At 36.6% G+C, this 13,654-nt stretch overlaps 1 protein-coding gene across 2 annotated transcripts in view; it reads left to right on the plus strand.

Annotated features, from left to right (window-relative positions):
* conv (insulin like growth factor binding protein acid labile subunit convoluted) overlaps positions 1-11,073 on the plus strand; it is a 44,482-nt gene extending 33,409 nt beyond the window's left edge. For both annotated transcript variants that reach the window (XM_074179718.1, XM_023156677.2), the window contains exons 11-13: positions 5,975-6,241; positions 6,300-6,546; positions 10,692-11,073. In XM_074179718.1, coding sequence (XP_074035819.1) covers positions 5,975-6,241; positions 6,300-6,546; positions 10,692-11,049 — 872 coding nt within the window. In that variant the 3' untranslated portion in view covers positions 11,050-11,073. The remainder of the gene's footprint in view (positions 1-5,974; positions 6,242-6,299; positions 6,547-10,691) is intronic.
* The last annotated feature ends 2,581 nt before the right edge of the window (positions 11,074-13,654 follow it).

Genomic DNA, 13,654 nt, shown 5'->3' on the forward strand with positions numbered 1-13,654 from the left:
TCAGGCAGCCTATGAAGTCATCACACCAGTCAAGTTACCTTTCAGCTCGCCAGACAGGGCAGACAGACCACCCAGTCAACCAGAGTATACCGTCACGTGGTGTCCTGTCACCCAGCTAGCTAGGCGGTGAACTAATCAGAGTGAACCAAGTTGTCACGTAGCGTTCTCAAACTGTCACGCAGCTCGCCAGCTAATCAGAGTGCACGCTTCTGCATCTCACAACATCGTGGCGGAAGATTTGAATTTTCGGTGGATATAAATAATTCAGGCAAACAGACGACCAGGCGTATCCCTCAACGAGAACGACTATGCAGTCACGTGGCGCGCTTACGTCAGGCCATCTTTTGGCTCAACACATTTCTGTTTCATGACGCCATAAAAAAAGTTTTCGTTGAAGAATTGAACGCAGGTCGGTGGTATGACAGACTTGACCGTTAGCTTCGACACCAAAGTTAAATATTGAAAGCAATTGCGAACTATTGATAGTGATGTCTTTGGTCATTGCTTTTCGAATAGTTTTTACATTTGAATTATGATCCCTGTTCAGACTTCTCTAGCACGAGAAAGTCTTTCTTGTCGCCCTGGCCCTCTCCAAACTCTGTGTCGCTGACTATCACCCAACTAGCAATTTCGTATTTTATAATAGTTGTGAAAAAGTTTCGGAGAAACAAATTATAAAACTGTATGTGTTTATAAAACAGCTATAAATAGGAAATTGGCACCGTTTTATAAAACATTATAGTCTTTATCAATATTTTGTAAGGCCTTTTACACTACAAAACAGTTTTATAAACATGTTGGGAGTTACTATAAAATTTGTCTAATACTCTCAAAAAGTGGTTTTGTAAAGACGTTATAAAATATAATACAGCCGAAAACGATAAAATAAAAAAGTTTTAAAAATGTTTTCTTGAAGGCGCAAGAAGTAATTTTGTATTGAATACTAGGAAAATATAATAGATATTTCACCAACTGAAAACTAATAAATAGAAAGGTTGAAGCCATTTTAATATTTCACTTTTGTACTTATAAAACTGTTGAAGACATTGTTTTTGTTTCGAAGATTGATATTTTCACTGCAAATGAAATTTTATTGACAGAAATATAGCCTATTATAAGCAAAATTTGAGCGCGCTACTCATTTATAAATGTTTCTAGAAAAATTACTAATTATACAAAAATTCACTCTATCGACGTGTTCATTTTCTAGTCGCAAAATTAACTCAGTTTGTTCTAAATAATACAAGGTTATAATATCTATGTACTTTTCAGCTGTAAATATCACTATATGAACGGTATTTCATATTTGCAACTCATCTATTTTTAGAATTCCGGATTGCAAACATTTAAAATGGCGTCCTTCTACCACCATCGAGATCACCGCCATGTTTTCAACACAAATGAGTGTTTCTTTTTTATACTCTAATGAACTGGTACTTGCCATAGTAGAAATACTTTCACTTATTGACTCAATATTGTTCTTTGATTATTTTTGAACATTAACAACATAAATATCCCAATCACTGCACAGCATATTTTCCTAAAACATTTTCAGTCTTCGTCTAAACGAACCACTTTTTTTCTTTTTTCCAATGACCAATATTACACAACATTATTATAGATATAGTTATTGGGGCGCTTGTCGTATAAAACTGACAAATTATATTTTCATTACATGACATCTAAAATCAACGTCAGCTGGTTGTTCTTAAATGCTGCATTTTATTCTTGGTGGCAGCAAATATATATTCGCGAAAGCAATTTGATTTTATAACAGTTATATTAATGTTTTGCAATTGTAGTGAATATATCATACTACAAAATAGTTGGGAAATAATCATTAAAGTGACAATATAGTAATGAAAATAAAATATTTTTTGAAAGCATTCTAATAAAATAATTTCAATAAAGTTACAAGAAACAGTTATAAAATAAGCTTGAAATAGTTTCATAACTGTCATAAAAATCTCGCAGAAAAGTGATATAAAACTGCTACAAAACAATTTACTTATAGGGAAATAAGTTTTATAAATTGATTGTTAAAACGTTTCTGTGATAATTTCGTAACTATTTCATAACGGTTTTTTAATTTCATTTCATAAACGTTTCTATGACAAATTTATAATACAATTTTATTGCATATAACTGTATTGTGTTCACCGCTCCTCTAATATAATCAATTAGCATTTTGGAAGTAATTATAAAATACCAATAAAATAAAACTGTTGCAGAAACATGAAATTATAAAACAACTTTGCTGGTTGGGCACTAACTAAACCAAATCTGGTTTCGTCCGAAAAAGGACATTTCGCCACTGAGCTAAAGCTAGTCTCTGTGTTCCTATGCCCACTGTAGACGAGCGGCTATATGTCTGGGAAGTAGCCTGGGTACAATATGGCCTCCTGGATTGTAAATTGGCTCTAGCAAGGCTCCACCGTATTGTGGTACTGGAAATTAATCGACCAAACGTTCTCCTTAAATGAGTTCGGACTGCTGAGACTGTTATGGTTCTATTCCGACGTACATATCCTGCTAGATACCGATCTTCTCTTGCATTAGTTACCTTAAGGACAAGCGCATACTACAGACTTTTTATCGGGCGATAGTTTAGTCTGTATATAGTATTTTGACGCGTTGTATTGAAAGAATTGAAGAATGTTATCGAGGAAAGCTATTATATTTATGCTTTTCAACTTCCGCAATTAAATTTTCTACTGAACATTCGGCAATATTCGACATAATTATGAAAAAAAAATGCAATGAAAACACAAATATATTCAAAGATAAAGTAGGTACTAGATGATATTTGACATCAGATATCAACAATGGAATATAGTGTGGGGAGTCTGCAGGCACCGACTGTTTAGTTGATGAGTCTGCGTACTCTCATAAAGACACAGTCTGATTAGAACTCGGCCGATAGTTGTCCAACTCTGTAATTGAATCAGAAGTGGGAACCCTATCCAACTCGTTTCTGATTTTTCAGTCGGCCGACTGAAATCGCTTAGATGTGCGGACTCACATTACGAGTCTGTACTAATAAGCATCCAACTAAACCAGTGTTTCCTAACCTTGGGGTAATTACTCCTGCAGGGGTAAAACGGCAATTCTAAGGGGGTAACAGAGTTGGCACAGAAAAGTATTAAAATAATAAACAAAATAATAGTACGGTAGCACGGCGCTCTTATGCGCGCGGCTGACGGTGACGGCGGGTGATCGGCGGTGTGGGAGGGGTGAAGCACGGCTTCGATGTGGCTAGCGGCGGCGGCCGGGCCGGCGACGCGCGCCGATCGTTTCATTTTGAATTACTCAACCTTACGCTAAATGCACACACACCGATTTTGGACGGTCGATTTTATACCGGTCGTCCAAATTCCAATAGTGAACCACATGTGGGAACGGGACCTGGCACACACGCCGACCGGTGATCGGCGTCGGCCGTCCACAATCGGTGTGTGTGCAATTATCCTTAGGAAGAACACGCGTTTTATTTGTTCGCAGAACCGCATCGCAGAAATTGTATTTTTTGGATTGTTCAAATTTAAAGGTAAGCAGCGTTTTTTAATATTGTCACGAGTGATTTGTTTACGTTACGTATACATGTATTTGTTGACTTTTGTTTTAGGTACCTACAGGGGTTTTTGATGGCTTCTACCCTTCTACTTCATCTGGCAAAAAACGCACTTATAAAGAAACAATGGGGACAAGAATATAGCAAAGCCTCAGTGTGGTTTATGTAATAAAGTGCTTAATCCAGAAAGCATGAAACCGAGTAAATTAAAAGAACATTTTGATAAAGTTCACAAGGAGTTCGCAAATAAAAATATAGATTAAAAAAAAACGGAGAAGGTTCTGAAGTCTTCACGATTGGATTCTACAGATAATATGCAGAAAACAAATGAATCGTGTCTTTAAGCTTCACACAAAATTGCTTATGGCATTGCAATAATTGAAAAAACACAAACTAGAGCAGAGAACCTCATCAAACCTTTTTTGTGTGATGCAGTATCACTCGTTATTGGTGAGCAATATGAAGCTAAGATTAAACAAATCTCACTCTCAAATACTACTGTTCAAAGTCGCATTTGTGAAATGAGTGCCGATATTCTAGCAACCATTATTGCTGAAATAAAGGAAAGTCATATATTTACGCTGCAGTTGGACGAGTCACACAGATGTTGCTTCGTGTTCACAATTATTGGTGTTTACACGATACATTGAAGATGATGATGTAAAGGAGGAACATTTGTTCTGCAAGTCTTTGCCCACTACTATTCGCGGCGAAGACGTATTTCAAACGCTAAAAGAGTTTATTGAGGAAAATGGCCTGGACTGGTTAAAGCTGGTTGGTGTTTGTACAGATGGGGCGCCTTCCATGATGGGCATCCGTTCTGGATTTCAAGCACTCGTGAAACAAGTTGCTCCTCCATTTTTCGGCTATCATTGCTTGATACACCGCTACGCTTTGGCTGTGAAGACGCTTCCACCATTCCACCAGATTTGCTACATATGTTAAGTAACATAGTAAAAATTGTTAATCACATTCGAGGCAGCAGCGCTACGAACTCAAGATTATTCAAAATGTTGTGCAATGAAGTTGGTGCTACATTTAATGCTGTTTTTTTACCATACAGAGGTACGTTGGTCATCAAGAGGGAAAGTTCTAAGTAGGGTTTACGAACTACGAGAAGAAATTGGATTGTTTTTTGAAAATCAGAGAACACAAAAAGAAAAAGAATATTGTGCAAAAATCAAAGACCAATCATTTGTAGCAAAGGCGGCGTACCTTGCTGATTTTTTCAGTGAAATTATTAGTATGAATATTTCACTGCAAGGAAATACCTAAAACAAACATTTTGACGTTGCAGAATAAAATCTCAAGTTTTTTGCGTAAATTGGAACTTTACCAACGTAGAGTCCAAACTGGCGATGTGTTAATGTTCACACAACTAAGTGAGCAATTAGTAAATACTAAACAAGACAAAATCACGTTTGAAAATTCCGTGGTTCAACATTTAACTGCTGTGATAGACTCACTGAAGCAATCTATTCCGAACATGGATAGTCGTGAGTCCTAATCCTGGATTTTAATACCATTTTCAGCTGCAGAATATCCTAATATAGCTGACAGAGATTAAAAAATGTTGATTCCATTTGCTGCAACTTACAGATGTGAAACTGTTTTCTCGACTCTTATTACATTAAAAACAAAAGCCAGAAACCGTCTGAATTTGGAGCATTACATGAGATGCGCGTTGAGTGAAACCGAACCTAATGTTAAACTTGCGAATGCAAAGCAATATCAACCTTCACACTAGTTAAGTCCGAGATTTATATATTACTAGTTACCTAAACGTGCAATTTCTTACCTAATAGAGATATTTTTGTTCGAATTTGTGTGTTTGAATTATTTTAAATTAGCTAGGGGTAAACTCAATTCCCATATTTGTTCACAGGGGTTGTGACATTGAAAAGGTTAGGAACCACTGAACTAAACTATCGGCCGATAAAAAGTCTGTAGCGCTTGCCCTAAAACGCCCAGTACCATGTTTCCAGTCAACGCTATCAGTTTCCTGGTACAAATGCACTATTCGGATAACTGAAGCGCGTGGAATCCTTAGTCTATCCGCAATTTGATGATTCGGTAGACCCTCATCATGCAAAGCCACTATTCTTGCTCTATGGAACACTGAAATATTGCCAGGCATAATTGAAAAGAAGAACTCAACAGTCACTTGAACACGCTAAATCGATATGAACCACTGTTTAAACATTGGTATCTAAAATTAGAGGAAATTGTTTTTGTAAACATTTTTGCATAGCACAGGTGAAAGAAATAAATATGAAATTTTAAAAAAACCAGCCATGATAAATATTTTGTTTTACATTTTACGAGGGGTTCCATGCATTTTGGCGATGTGTGTATAGTGTGTATCGGCTCAGTAATACATCTATTGCTGCTCTTCTGTTGTAGGAGTCATTGGAAACCTCACTCGCCTGCGATCTTTAGATTTATCGAATAACAAGTTATACGACCTCACAAGTGATAAAGAGTTCTTCAGGTTGCCAGATAACATTTCAGAACTTTATTTGAACGGAAATATACTGGATGATCTACCGTGGAAATATTTGAGAGATGCTAAACAGCTATCCGTTCTAGATTTAAGGTTCAATCTCTTTCAACGGTTTGTTCCAGAACTCATCGAGATAGTGAAGAACAAGGTTGATGTTTATTTCGAAGGTTAGTTCGGAAATGGGCGACGGTTGAGTCAAGTTCTCTACAACTCTTATTATTTCAGAAAATCCACTACACTGCGATTGTTTCTTGCGACCGCTCACGAGGTATTTCAGGAGCCAACTTTTCCTGAAACCATTTTATAAGACGGTTAGATGCAGAGGACCTTCATTCCTAGAAAATCATACCTTGTATGATCTTCCTGAAGAAAGGCTGAATTGTCCTATAAACGTGAACACTTCCATGCTAATCAAGCAATCAGCTGAGGATTACGACATCTTATCGGATCTGAAATTCAGAGAGTTGTCACAGTAAGCATGATTTTTTTAATAGATTGACTATATACTGGGTGTTGGGCATCGCAGGTAACTAAAATGCTGAATAATCATATAGTCACCTTTCAACTCTAAACACATCTCCCAGCGATACTCCCATCTCTGTAAACCGTCCAAATAGCACTCGGCGTCTTTTTCTGGAATATAATTGTTCACGAAGGTGATTGCCTCCTCATTTGACGACAATCTCTGTCCTCCGAGCGCAATATTCAGATGAGGGAACAAAAAGAAGTCGCTTGGGGCTAGATCTGGTAAGTAAGGCTGATGGTCAAGCAGTTCAATCTGAGAAACAGGATTTTCTTTTTCTGCAAATGTGGCTGTTTTTCCGCAAGTTCTACCTTCAGCTTGTCAAGTAATGATGCGTAGTATGCTCCTGTAACGGTTTTTCCTTTTTGAAGGAAAATTACTATCCCGAAAAACAGTGCCCATCACTTTCTCAGCTTTTTTTTGAGTTGGTTTCCCTTTTGCAGTCCACAATTTGGGCGTGTAATTGTGTATCTAAGGTTCATCTACAGTAATTAATCGGCACCTAAACTCATATTTGTTGCACCTAATCTGCGAAAACAGAGCGTTAGAAACGTTCATTCGAACACGTTCTTGGTCTAAAGTGAACAAACGCGGCACCCAACGCGGGGACGGATTTCTCATGCTTAAATATTGATTCAATATGTGACAAACACGTTCTTCTGACACGGTAATAACCTCTGCTATCTCTCCCACTTCAATTTGGCGGTCGTCTAGCATCAGTTGGTGAACTTTGGCAATGTTTTCATTGGTAGTTGTAGGTTTTGGACGTCATAAACGTTAATCCCTCTCCCAATCCCTTTCGGCTACGTTTAAATTCAGTTGCCTAAAATTTCACTGTGGTGAATGATGGTGCAGAGTCCCCATACACAGAATCCAACTCTTCTTTGATTTGCGTTGGCGTATTGCCTTCAAAAAACAATTATTTATTGACAGCTCGATACTCGATTTCGTTTATTTTCTAAAAAGCACCTACATCAACTCACACAAACAACTGCTCGTCCAAAATGGCTGAAACTTTAAGTAACTGTCAAGAGATGAGCAACGAAATTCACTAGCTTTTATTTACGAGTGCTGCCATCTTCATGGCAGATCACCCTTGTTTTTAGTCCCTGAACCAACTATGGGTGGTGTACCAACATCTTTGATACGGAATCAGGTTGGAAAGTGAATCTATGAGGAACATAGAGAGTATTGTTTAAACATATCTGGGTAGACATACAGATAAGTCTTCATTAAGGGACCATTCGAGAAGAGAACTGAAGAACCGCTTTAAAAAAGCAGGGATCAGCTCAGGACAACTTCAGGTCTACTCATGTGTCCATTGAGAGGACACATGAACCGAACAGGGCTGTATAACAAAGACCTTAACTGTAGTAATACAATAGAGGAACTGAGACACCTCGTTATATTTTAAGCGATTCTGAGGCACTGTATCATACGAGGAAAACCCAAATTATGGGCAACTCCAATTAAGTCCATACATCCAACAAGGGATTTATACAAATGAGCACAGGGTCCACGTTTGTTGGAATAGGTGCCATAAAAAAATTTGTTGATTTCTTCATATGAACTGATACTTGTTGGTGAGTCAGCTGTCAGTTCTGCTTCCATAAAAGGGGTTGAATATATTGTGGCCCACCAATTCTTAGGTTCTTTCCAGTATCTGAAGGCTAGATCATTCGGCTACTAGGACACTGAAATATCGAATTTGACAAGGACATATTTGCGCTGGAATTGGATATTGACGTCAGTTTCACAATCTGTCAGACACGCATGTGTTAATTTGTCTCACTTTTGATCTGTTGTGTCATTAAATATGTGTTCAATTTCATAGTGCATTCAGTGTCAAAATGATCAGAGTTGCTCTAATTACAATGAACTGAACAAAAAGTACAATTTACATTGAAAGTCAAATCCTCCAAAAATACCTCCACACAATCTTGTGATAACTATCGCCGAACGATAGTTATCCCTGTAGCATTCACTGCAACCAGTTGAAACCAGAGCCTAATAATGAAGAATTCGTGATGCAACACCAGACAACGCTATTTTGACCCGACTAGGTTGCATCAGTAGTGCTCGATTGTCCCAACTATCCATATACGATACACCCCCTCTTTCGATATTCCATCTATGGGACTAACGGATGACGAACTTCGTTCGGCGTTCGATGTTGAATATCCACTTTGCAACTGATCCACAGACCATATACCCTAGACGGTTCACGGCAATGCTAAACAACAGAGACGGAAAAAAGTGCCATCTGAAGATTTGTATCAGTACCATTGTGACGGACGCTGGTTATTCAAATGTTGTATATAGTTGGAATATTCATTTTATTCAAATGTTTTTTGGAAATTTCGGCGTATTGTTTAGAGTCTCAAACTACACTTTATATTGAGTGTTGTGTGGACTTTAAACAATACGCTGAAATTTACAAAAACAATGTAAAAATTATAGTTAGAACAAATTCTCAACCACTGCTTTATGTTGCAGAGCAATGAGAAAAAAAACAGCTGAATTATTAAAGATTTTTTATTCAGAACATTTCAACATTAAACATTTTGTGTGATTATATGTTCAGGTTGCTTAAAATTTTTTTTCTTTATTCTGTTCGAACGAATTAAATGTTTGGGGTATGGTTGTTTATCTAAACAATAGTTTATCACTTGGACAATATCATAAAAAGAAGTGAGAAATGATAACGGTGGGTAACACAATCTTCTAGTGAAAGATCCACCATATATGACTGTATGTTTATATTCATTACCTTCAATACTGTGAGAAGATTCGTTCAATTCTGGAATCTCAATGACTAACTCATTAAATTGAGTACTTTCTTGAGCAGAACTATTTGAAGACTTAGATGTTGATGGAGTATCATATACATCATTTGGGCCTGTCGAACCTATAAAAAAGTCTGTTTCATTTAAGTTTCACGAATTAAAATTTTTACTCACCAGGAAGATTTGTAGTTGGAACAGCGTTCCCAAATAACTTGTGAGACCAAGCAGAAATGTATTTTGCCTCAAAATGACTATCACACAGCCTTCTAGAACCGTAAATTTCTTTTGGGTCCATTTCCATCAGTTCCAAGTTATTAATTACCAGTATCCATTTCTTGAACCTATTTATATCTTTATCTGGATTAGGGAACGCATGTCTTATACTAGATATACTTTTGCAATAAGGAACGCAACATTTGTTGTGGTAAACCATTGTAAAACAATCAAAATAACGAAATAAATAATCACTAGGGTACACAGTCAGACAACAATACCACAGACCAACAACACATGAGTCACATGACCATATTTTATATATTATGCACATGTTCTTCTTCTTATTCTTGACATACATCACAAACCACAAGAATATATGTGGGTCCGTGACATAAAACCAAAGAACAAATTTACAGTGCCATCTTAAGATTTGTATCGGTACTAAAAAAGGGATTCAAGGTGAACTAACCTACGTGAACCGTCTAGGGTATATGGTTTGTGAACTGATCGCCTTGGGAAGAGTCATTAATCTCTGATATTCTGTCGATCCCGTAGATGTCATTTTCATAATCGGAAATATCATTGCCTCTACAACTCAGGCTTGTCTTTTAAGGACAGTTGAGTACAGAAACGCATTTGTGAATCACCCTCGTACCACTGATAAGACTTGGCAGGTCGGAACACTGCTTTATCACAAATGCTTTGTTTTTGGGCTCTGATTTCAACTAGTTAATAAGAAAAGTAGCTTGACAATTTCATAATAAATGTTTTGTTTTGAATCTATAACAAGGCTCCTAATTTTAGTTTCACCGTTGACAAATATCATTTGTCAACAAATGCTCAAGTTTGTAACAGGTGTCTCTGTGCTGCATGGTTGTCACATTTTTTTCAGTTTTATATGAGTTTTTTAGTTCCTAACGTTATGATTCCTCAATAAAACACTCTTTCTAAGAGATAGCCTGTGTATGGTAGAAAACTACTTCTATATAGGATAGAAAGTATGATTATATTCATTACATATATTTTATTATATGATTAAAACAGCATTATATGAAAGTTGAATGAAAACTAATGCCTGGTTTTCGCTTTTAGGAGAAAAGGTGTGTATAAGGTCAAATGGCGAGTTATGAAAGAATCTGACATAGCAGATACAGAAGTCATCATCAGAGATATGATGAATGCCCAAAATCTAGTGTTCAAGGCTACTATACCATATTTCAAGAGATCTTTGGAGATAGACTCCAATAAGAATTTCAGAAAAGAAATCAAGAGCGGAGGATACCAAATTTGCTTGTTGGCTAAAAATAGTTATAATGTTATCAACAATTTCTACGAACAACAATGCAAAGATTTATCAATGACGATTTCGTCTGCTGAGAGAGTTTACAGTGTAACGAGTACTGTGTATGTTTTTCTTCTTTCTGTTATTGTTTTGAACGTGTTTATTTAGAATTATATGTTTTGTTGATACAAATTTGCATTTGAATTTTTATAGATTGTAATAATTTTGCAAATATCGGAAGATAAGAGAAAGTTTTAAGTGGGACACAATGATGAATAACATGGCCGTCATCGAATGAAATCTGAAGTACCAAACGTTTCGTCTGCTACTAAGGCAAACATCAAAACTACGAAGACAAAGTTTATATCACGAAGTATCAGCAACAACTGACTGGCGAGCTACGTGTTCACTCGTATTTATAATTTCAGAGGATGGTGGAGTTTATGATGGGGATAGTGGTAGTGGTGGGGCGATGGCAGAGTGCCCAGGCAAATGCTTAATTCTGATAGGTCCGTACTTTTCTGGATCGTTTTAGTTGGTCCGCACTGGTTGACAGGTTGACACCTATACTATTGGTGGGATGTCGATCGGAGTTATATTCTAGTCTATTTATAGCCTTCTTGAGCACTGAATACCACATTATATTATTCCGTATATCTTCTTCTTTTCGAGTCGTGCTTGGTAATTTCTTTGTATTTCATCACGTGGTTTGTTTCTAGTGGGACGTGTTTAGCAATTGCGAATTTCTCCGGTTGCATGAGACGGCAACTGCTCTTGTGTTCTTATATCCTTGTGATGATGCTGCCTTTGGTAGTTCCGATGTGAACTGAGGTACAAGAACAGGGAAACGTGTAATCTCCGACGGAAATCTAAGGATCTCTCTTGTCGGCTGAATCGTGGTCGAAGTAGTGTGAGTATTTCTTCTTGTAGATTGTAGAGCACGTTTGGTTTCTTCCGCTGTAAAACCAGTGTTCTGTAGAACTTAGTCTAGATGACGAAGTTCTTTTTCAAGGAGATGTGGTTCACAAAACCTGGAGGCACGATTGGAAGTGTTTTCTACATAGCAAGTTTTTGCCCTGGATGGTGATTTAAAGTTCTTGTTGAGATATCGATCAGTATGTCAAAGTGATATGTTCCATATTTTGGTCGTATTGATATTAAATGAAGAGTCTGCCGCAAGTCTCATGAGACCCTTTTGCATTTGCTGTTAGCATGTCTCACATAAGTTGCCACAGCCTATACCCACCAATACAACGCTGAATCATTATGCTGTATTATTATTTCTGGTAATCTTAGCGACGACACTTTTTTGCTCTGGAGGATACTGAATCTGTTGAAAATGAGAGGTTCCGAATTCATTGAAATCACCCATTCCCAACGTCAGACAGATTTGAGCTAATAAGACAGTTTTGAGCTAGTAAGCTAGATGTCCTAAACGTCTGTCGAAGTGAGACGGTTTTAGTTATGGAGTTTTCAGTTCCTGATGAAGTGAATATCATCATAAGCGAGGAGAGAAATCAAGGAACATATCTAGATCTACATTGCGACCTGCGTAAACTTTACCAGACCAAGGGTTGTTCTGTTCATAGGAGTCCCTGGTGGAATGATGCATTCACTATTCTCTACTTTTAATATCTCCTAAACTCTCCTATCTTATCCTAACCTCATACCATCTTGTCTCAAAACGGCAGAAATATCTGACGGGTAAATGCAGAAAGTTGTCATTCTTGGTTCGTTACGTTTTCTCAGGACATACAGACCCAAAGATCACTTACTCCATGATTGCGGGGTGGGATATTGGAAAGCCCACCGAATGGATCAGAGACTGAGCAGCAATTATTTTCAGGTGAAATAATAATAATAATAATGATAATTTATTTGTAGTTTCATAATAACATTAAATAAATCGATGAGTAAATTTTGAACTAGAACTACAAATGAAATGTAAGGATACCGTTGATCTTAGTTCCAATCTCAGTAGGAGAGAAAAAATAATTTAAAGAAGAAATGCACCGAAGGAAAGAAAAAATGGAAAGAAAGAATATGCTACCTACCCATTTAGAATATTTTAACAAACGATTGAATATTCATTAAAAAAAAGATCCAGTTGCTAACTCTAAAAGTTTCTATTCATATCTAAGAGGGTTAATGATTTCGGTTGGAAATTTGTAGGAATTTTCAGATGAGAAACGAAGAAGAAAAGAAGAAAAGGAAAACTTGAGGTCTTGTCCGTATGTTTTGACATACTATGATGAGACATGTTTGAAATGAAATAATATATTGAAACTTGTGGAGAAGACAGTTTTTTTTAAAAAATGAATTAAGAAAACAGAAAATAGTATTGCGATTTTATACAGATATTTCTTGACATGTATAGAGTCTTCTTGGATGCCAACTAATAAGCAAGAATATTCACTTCATAAACAAGAATATTCACTTCGTAGTAGCTGATAACATGAAAACTGTATAAATAATTGACGGATAATTTCATGTGTAAGACAGTGCATTTCATATACGAGAACTTAAATTTTAATTACATCACACGGTTATTTTTCGCCGTTAATATTTTAATAGATCCAATCATTCATTGTGATGCATTGGAAAATTATTTTCCATCTATCCCATCCCATGACAGATACTAATCTTATTGCCTCATTGTTTTTGTAATTATAATAATTTGAATAAACTATGTGACATTTCCTTCTATAATTGCCGAGAATTCTGCAAGACAATGGTTTTGTAAATACTTTTTGAAGAATGTACAGTTAGAAGA

This window comes from Leptinotarsa decemlineata, unplaced genomic scaffold, assembly GCF_025532065.1.
Source record: "Leptinotarsa decemlineata unplaced genomic scaffold, Ldec_3_MD MMD2_tig00026282_RagTag_RagTag, whole genome shotgun sequence".
Classification (NCBI taxonomy): Eukaryota; Metazoa; Arthropoda; class Insecta; order Coleoptera; family Chrysomelidae; genus Leptinotarsa; species Leptinotarsa decemlineata.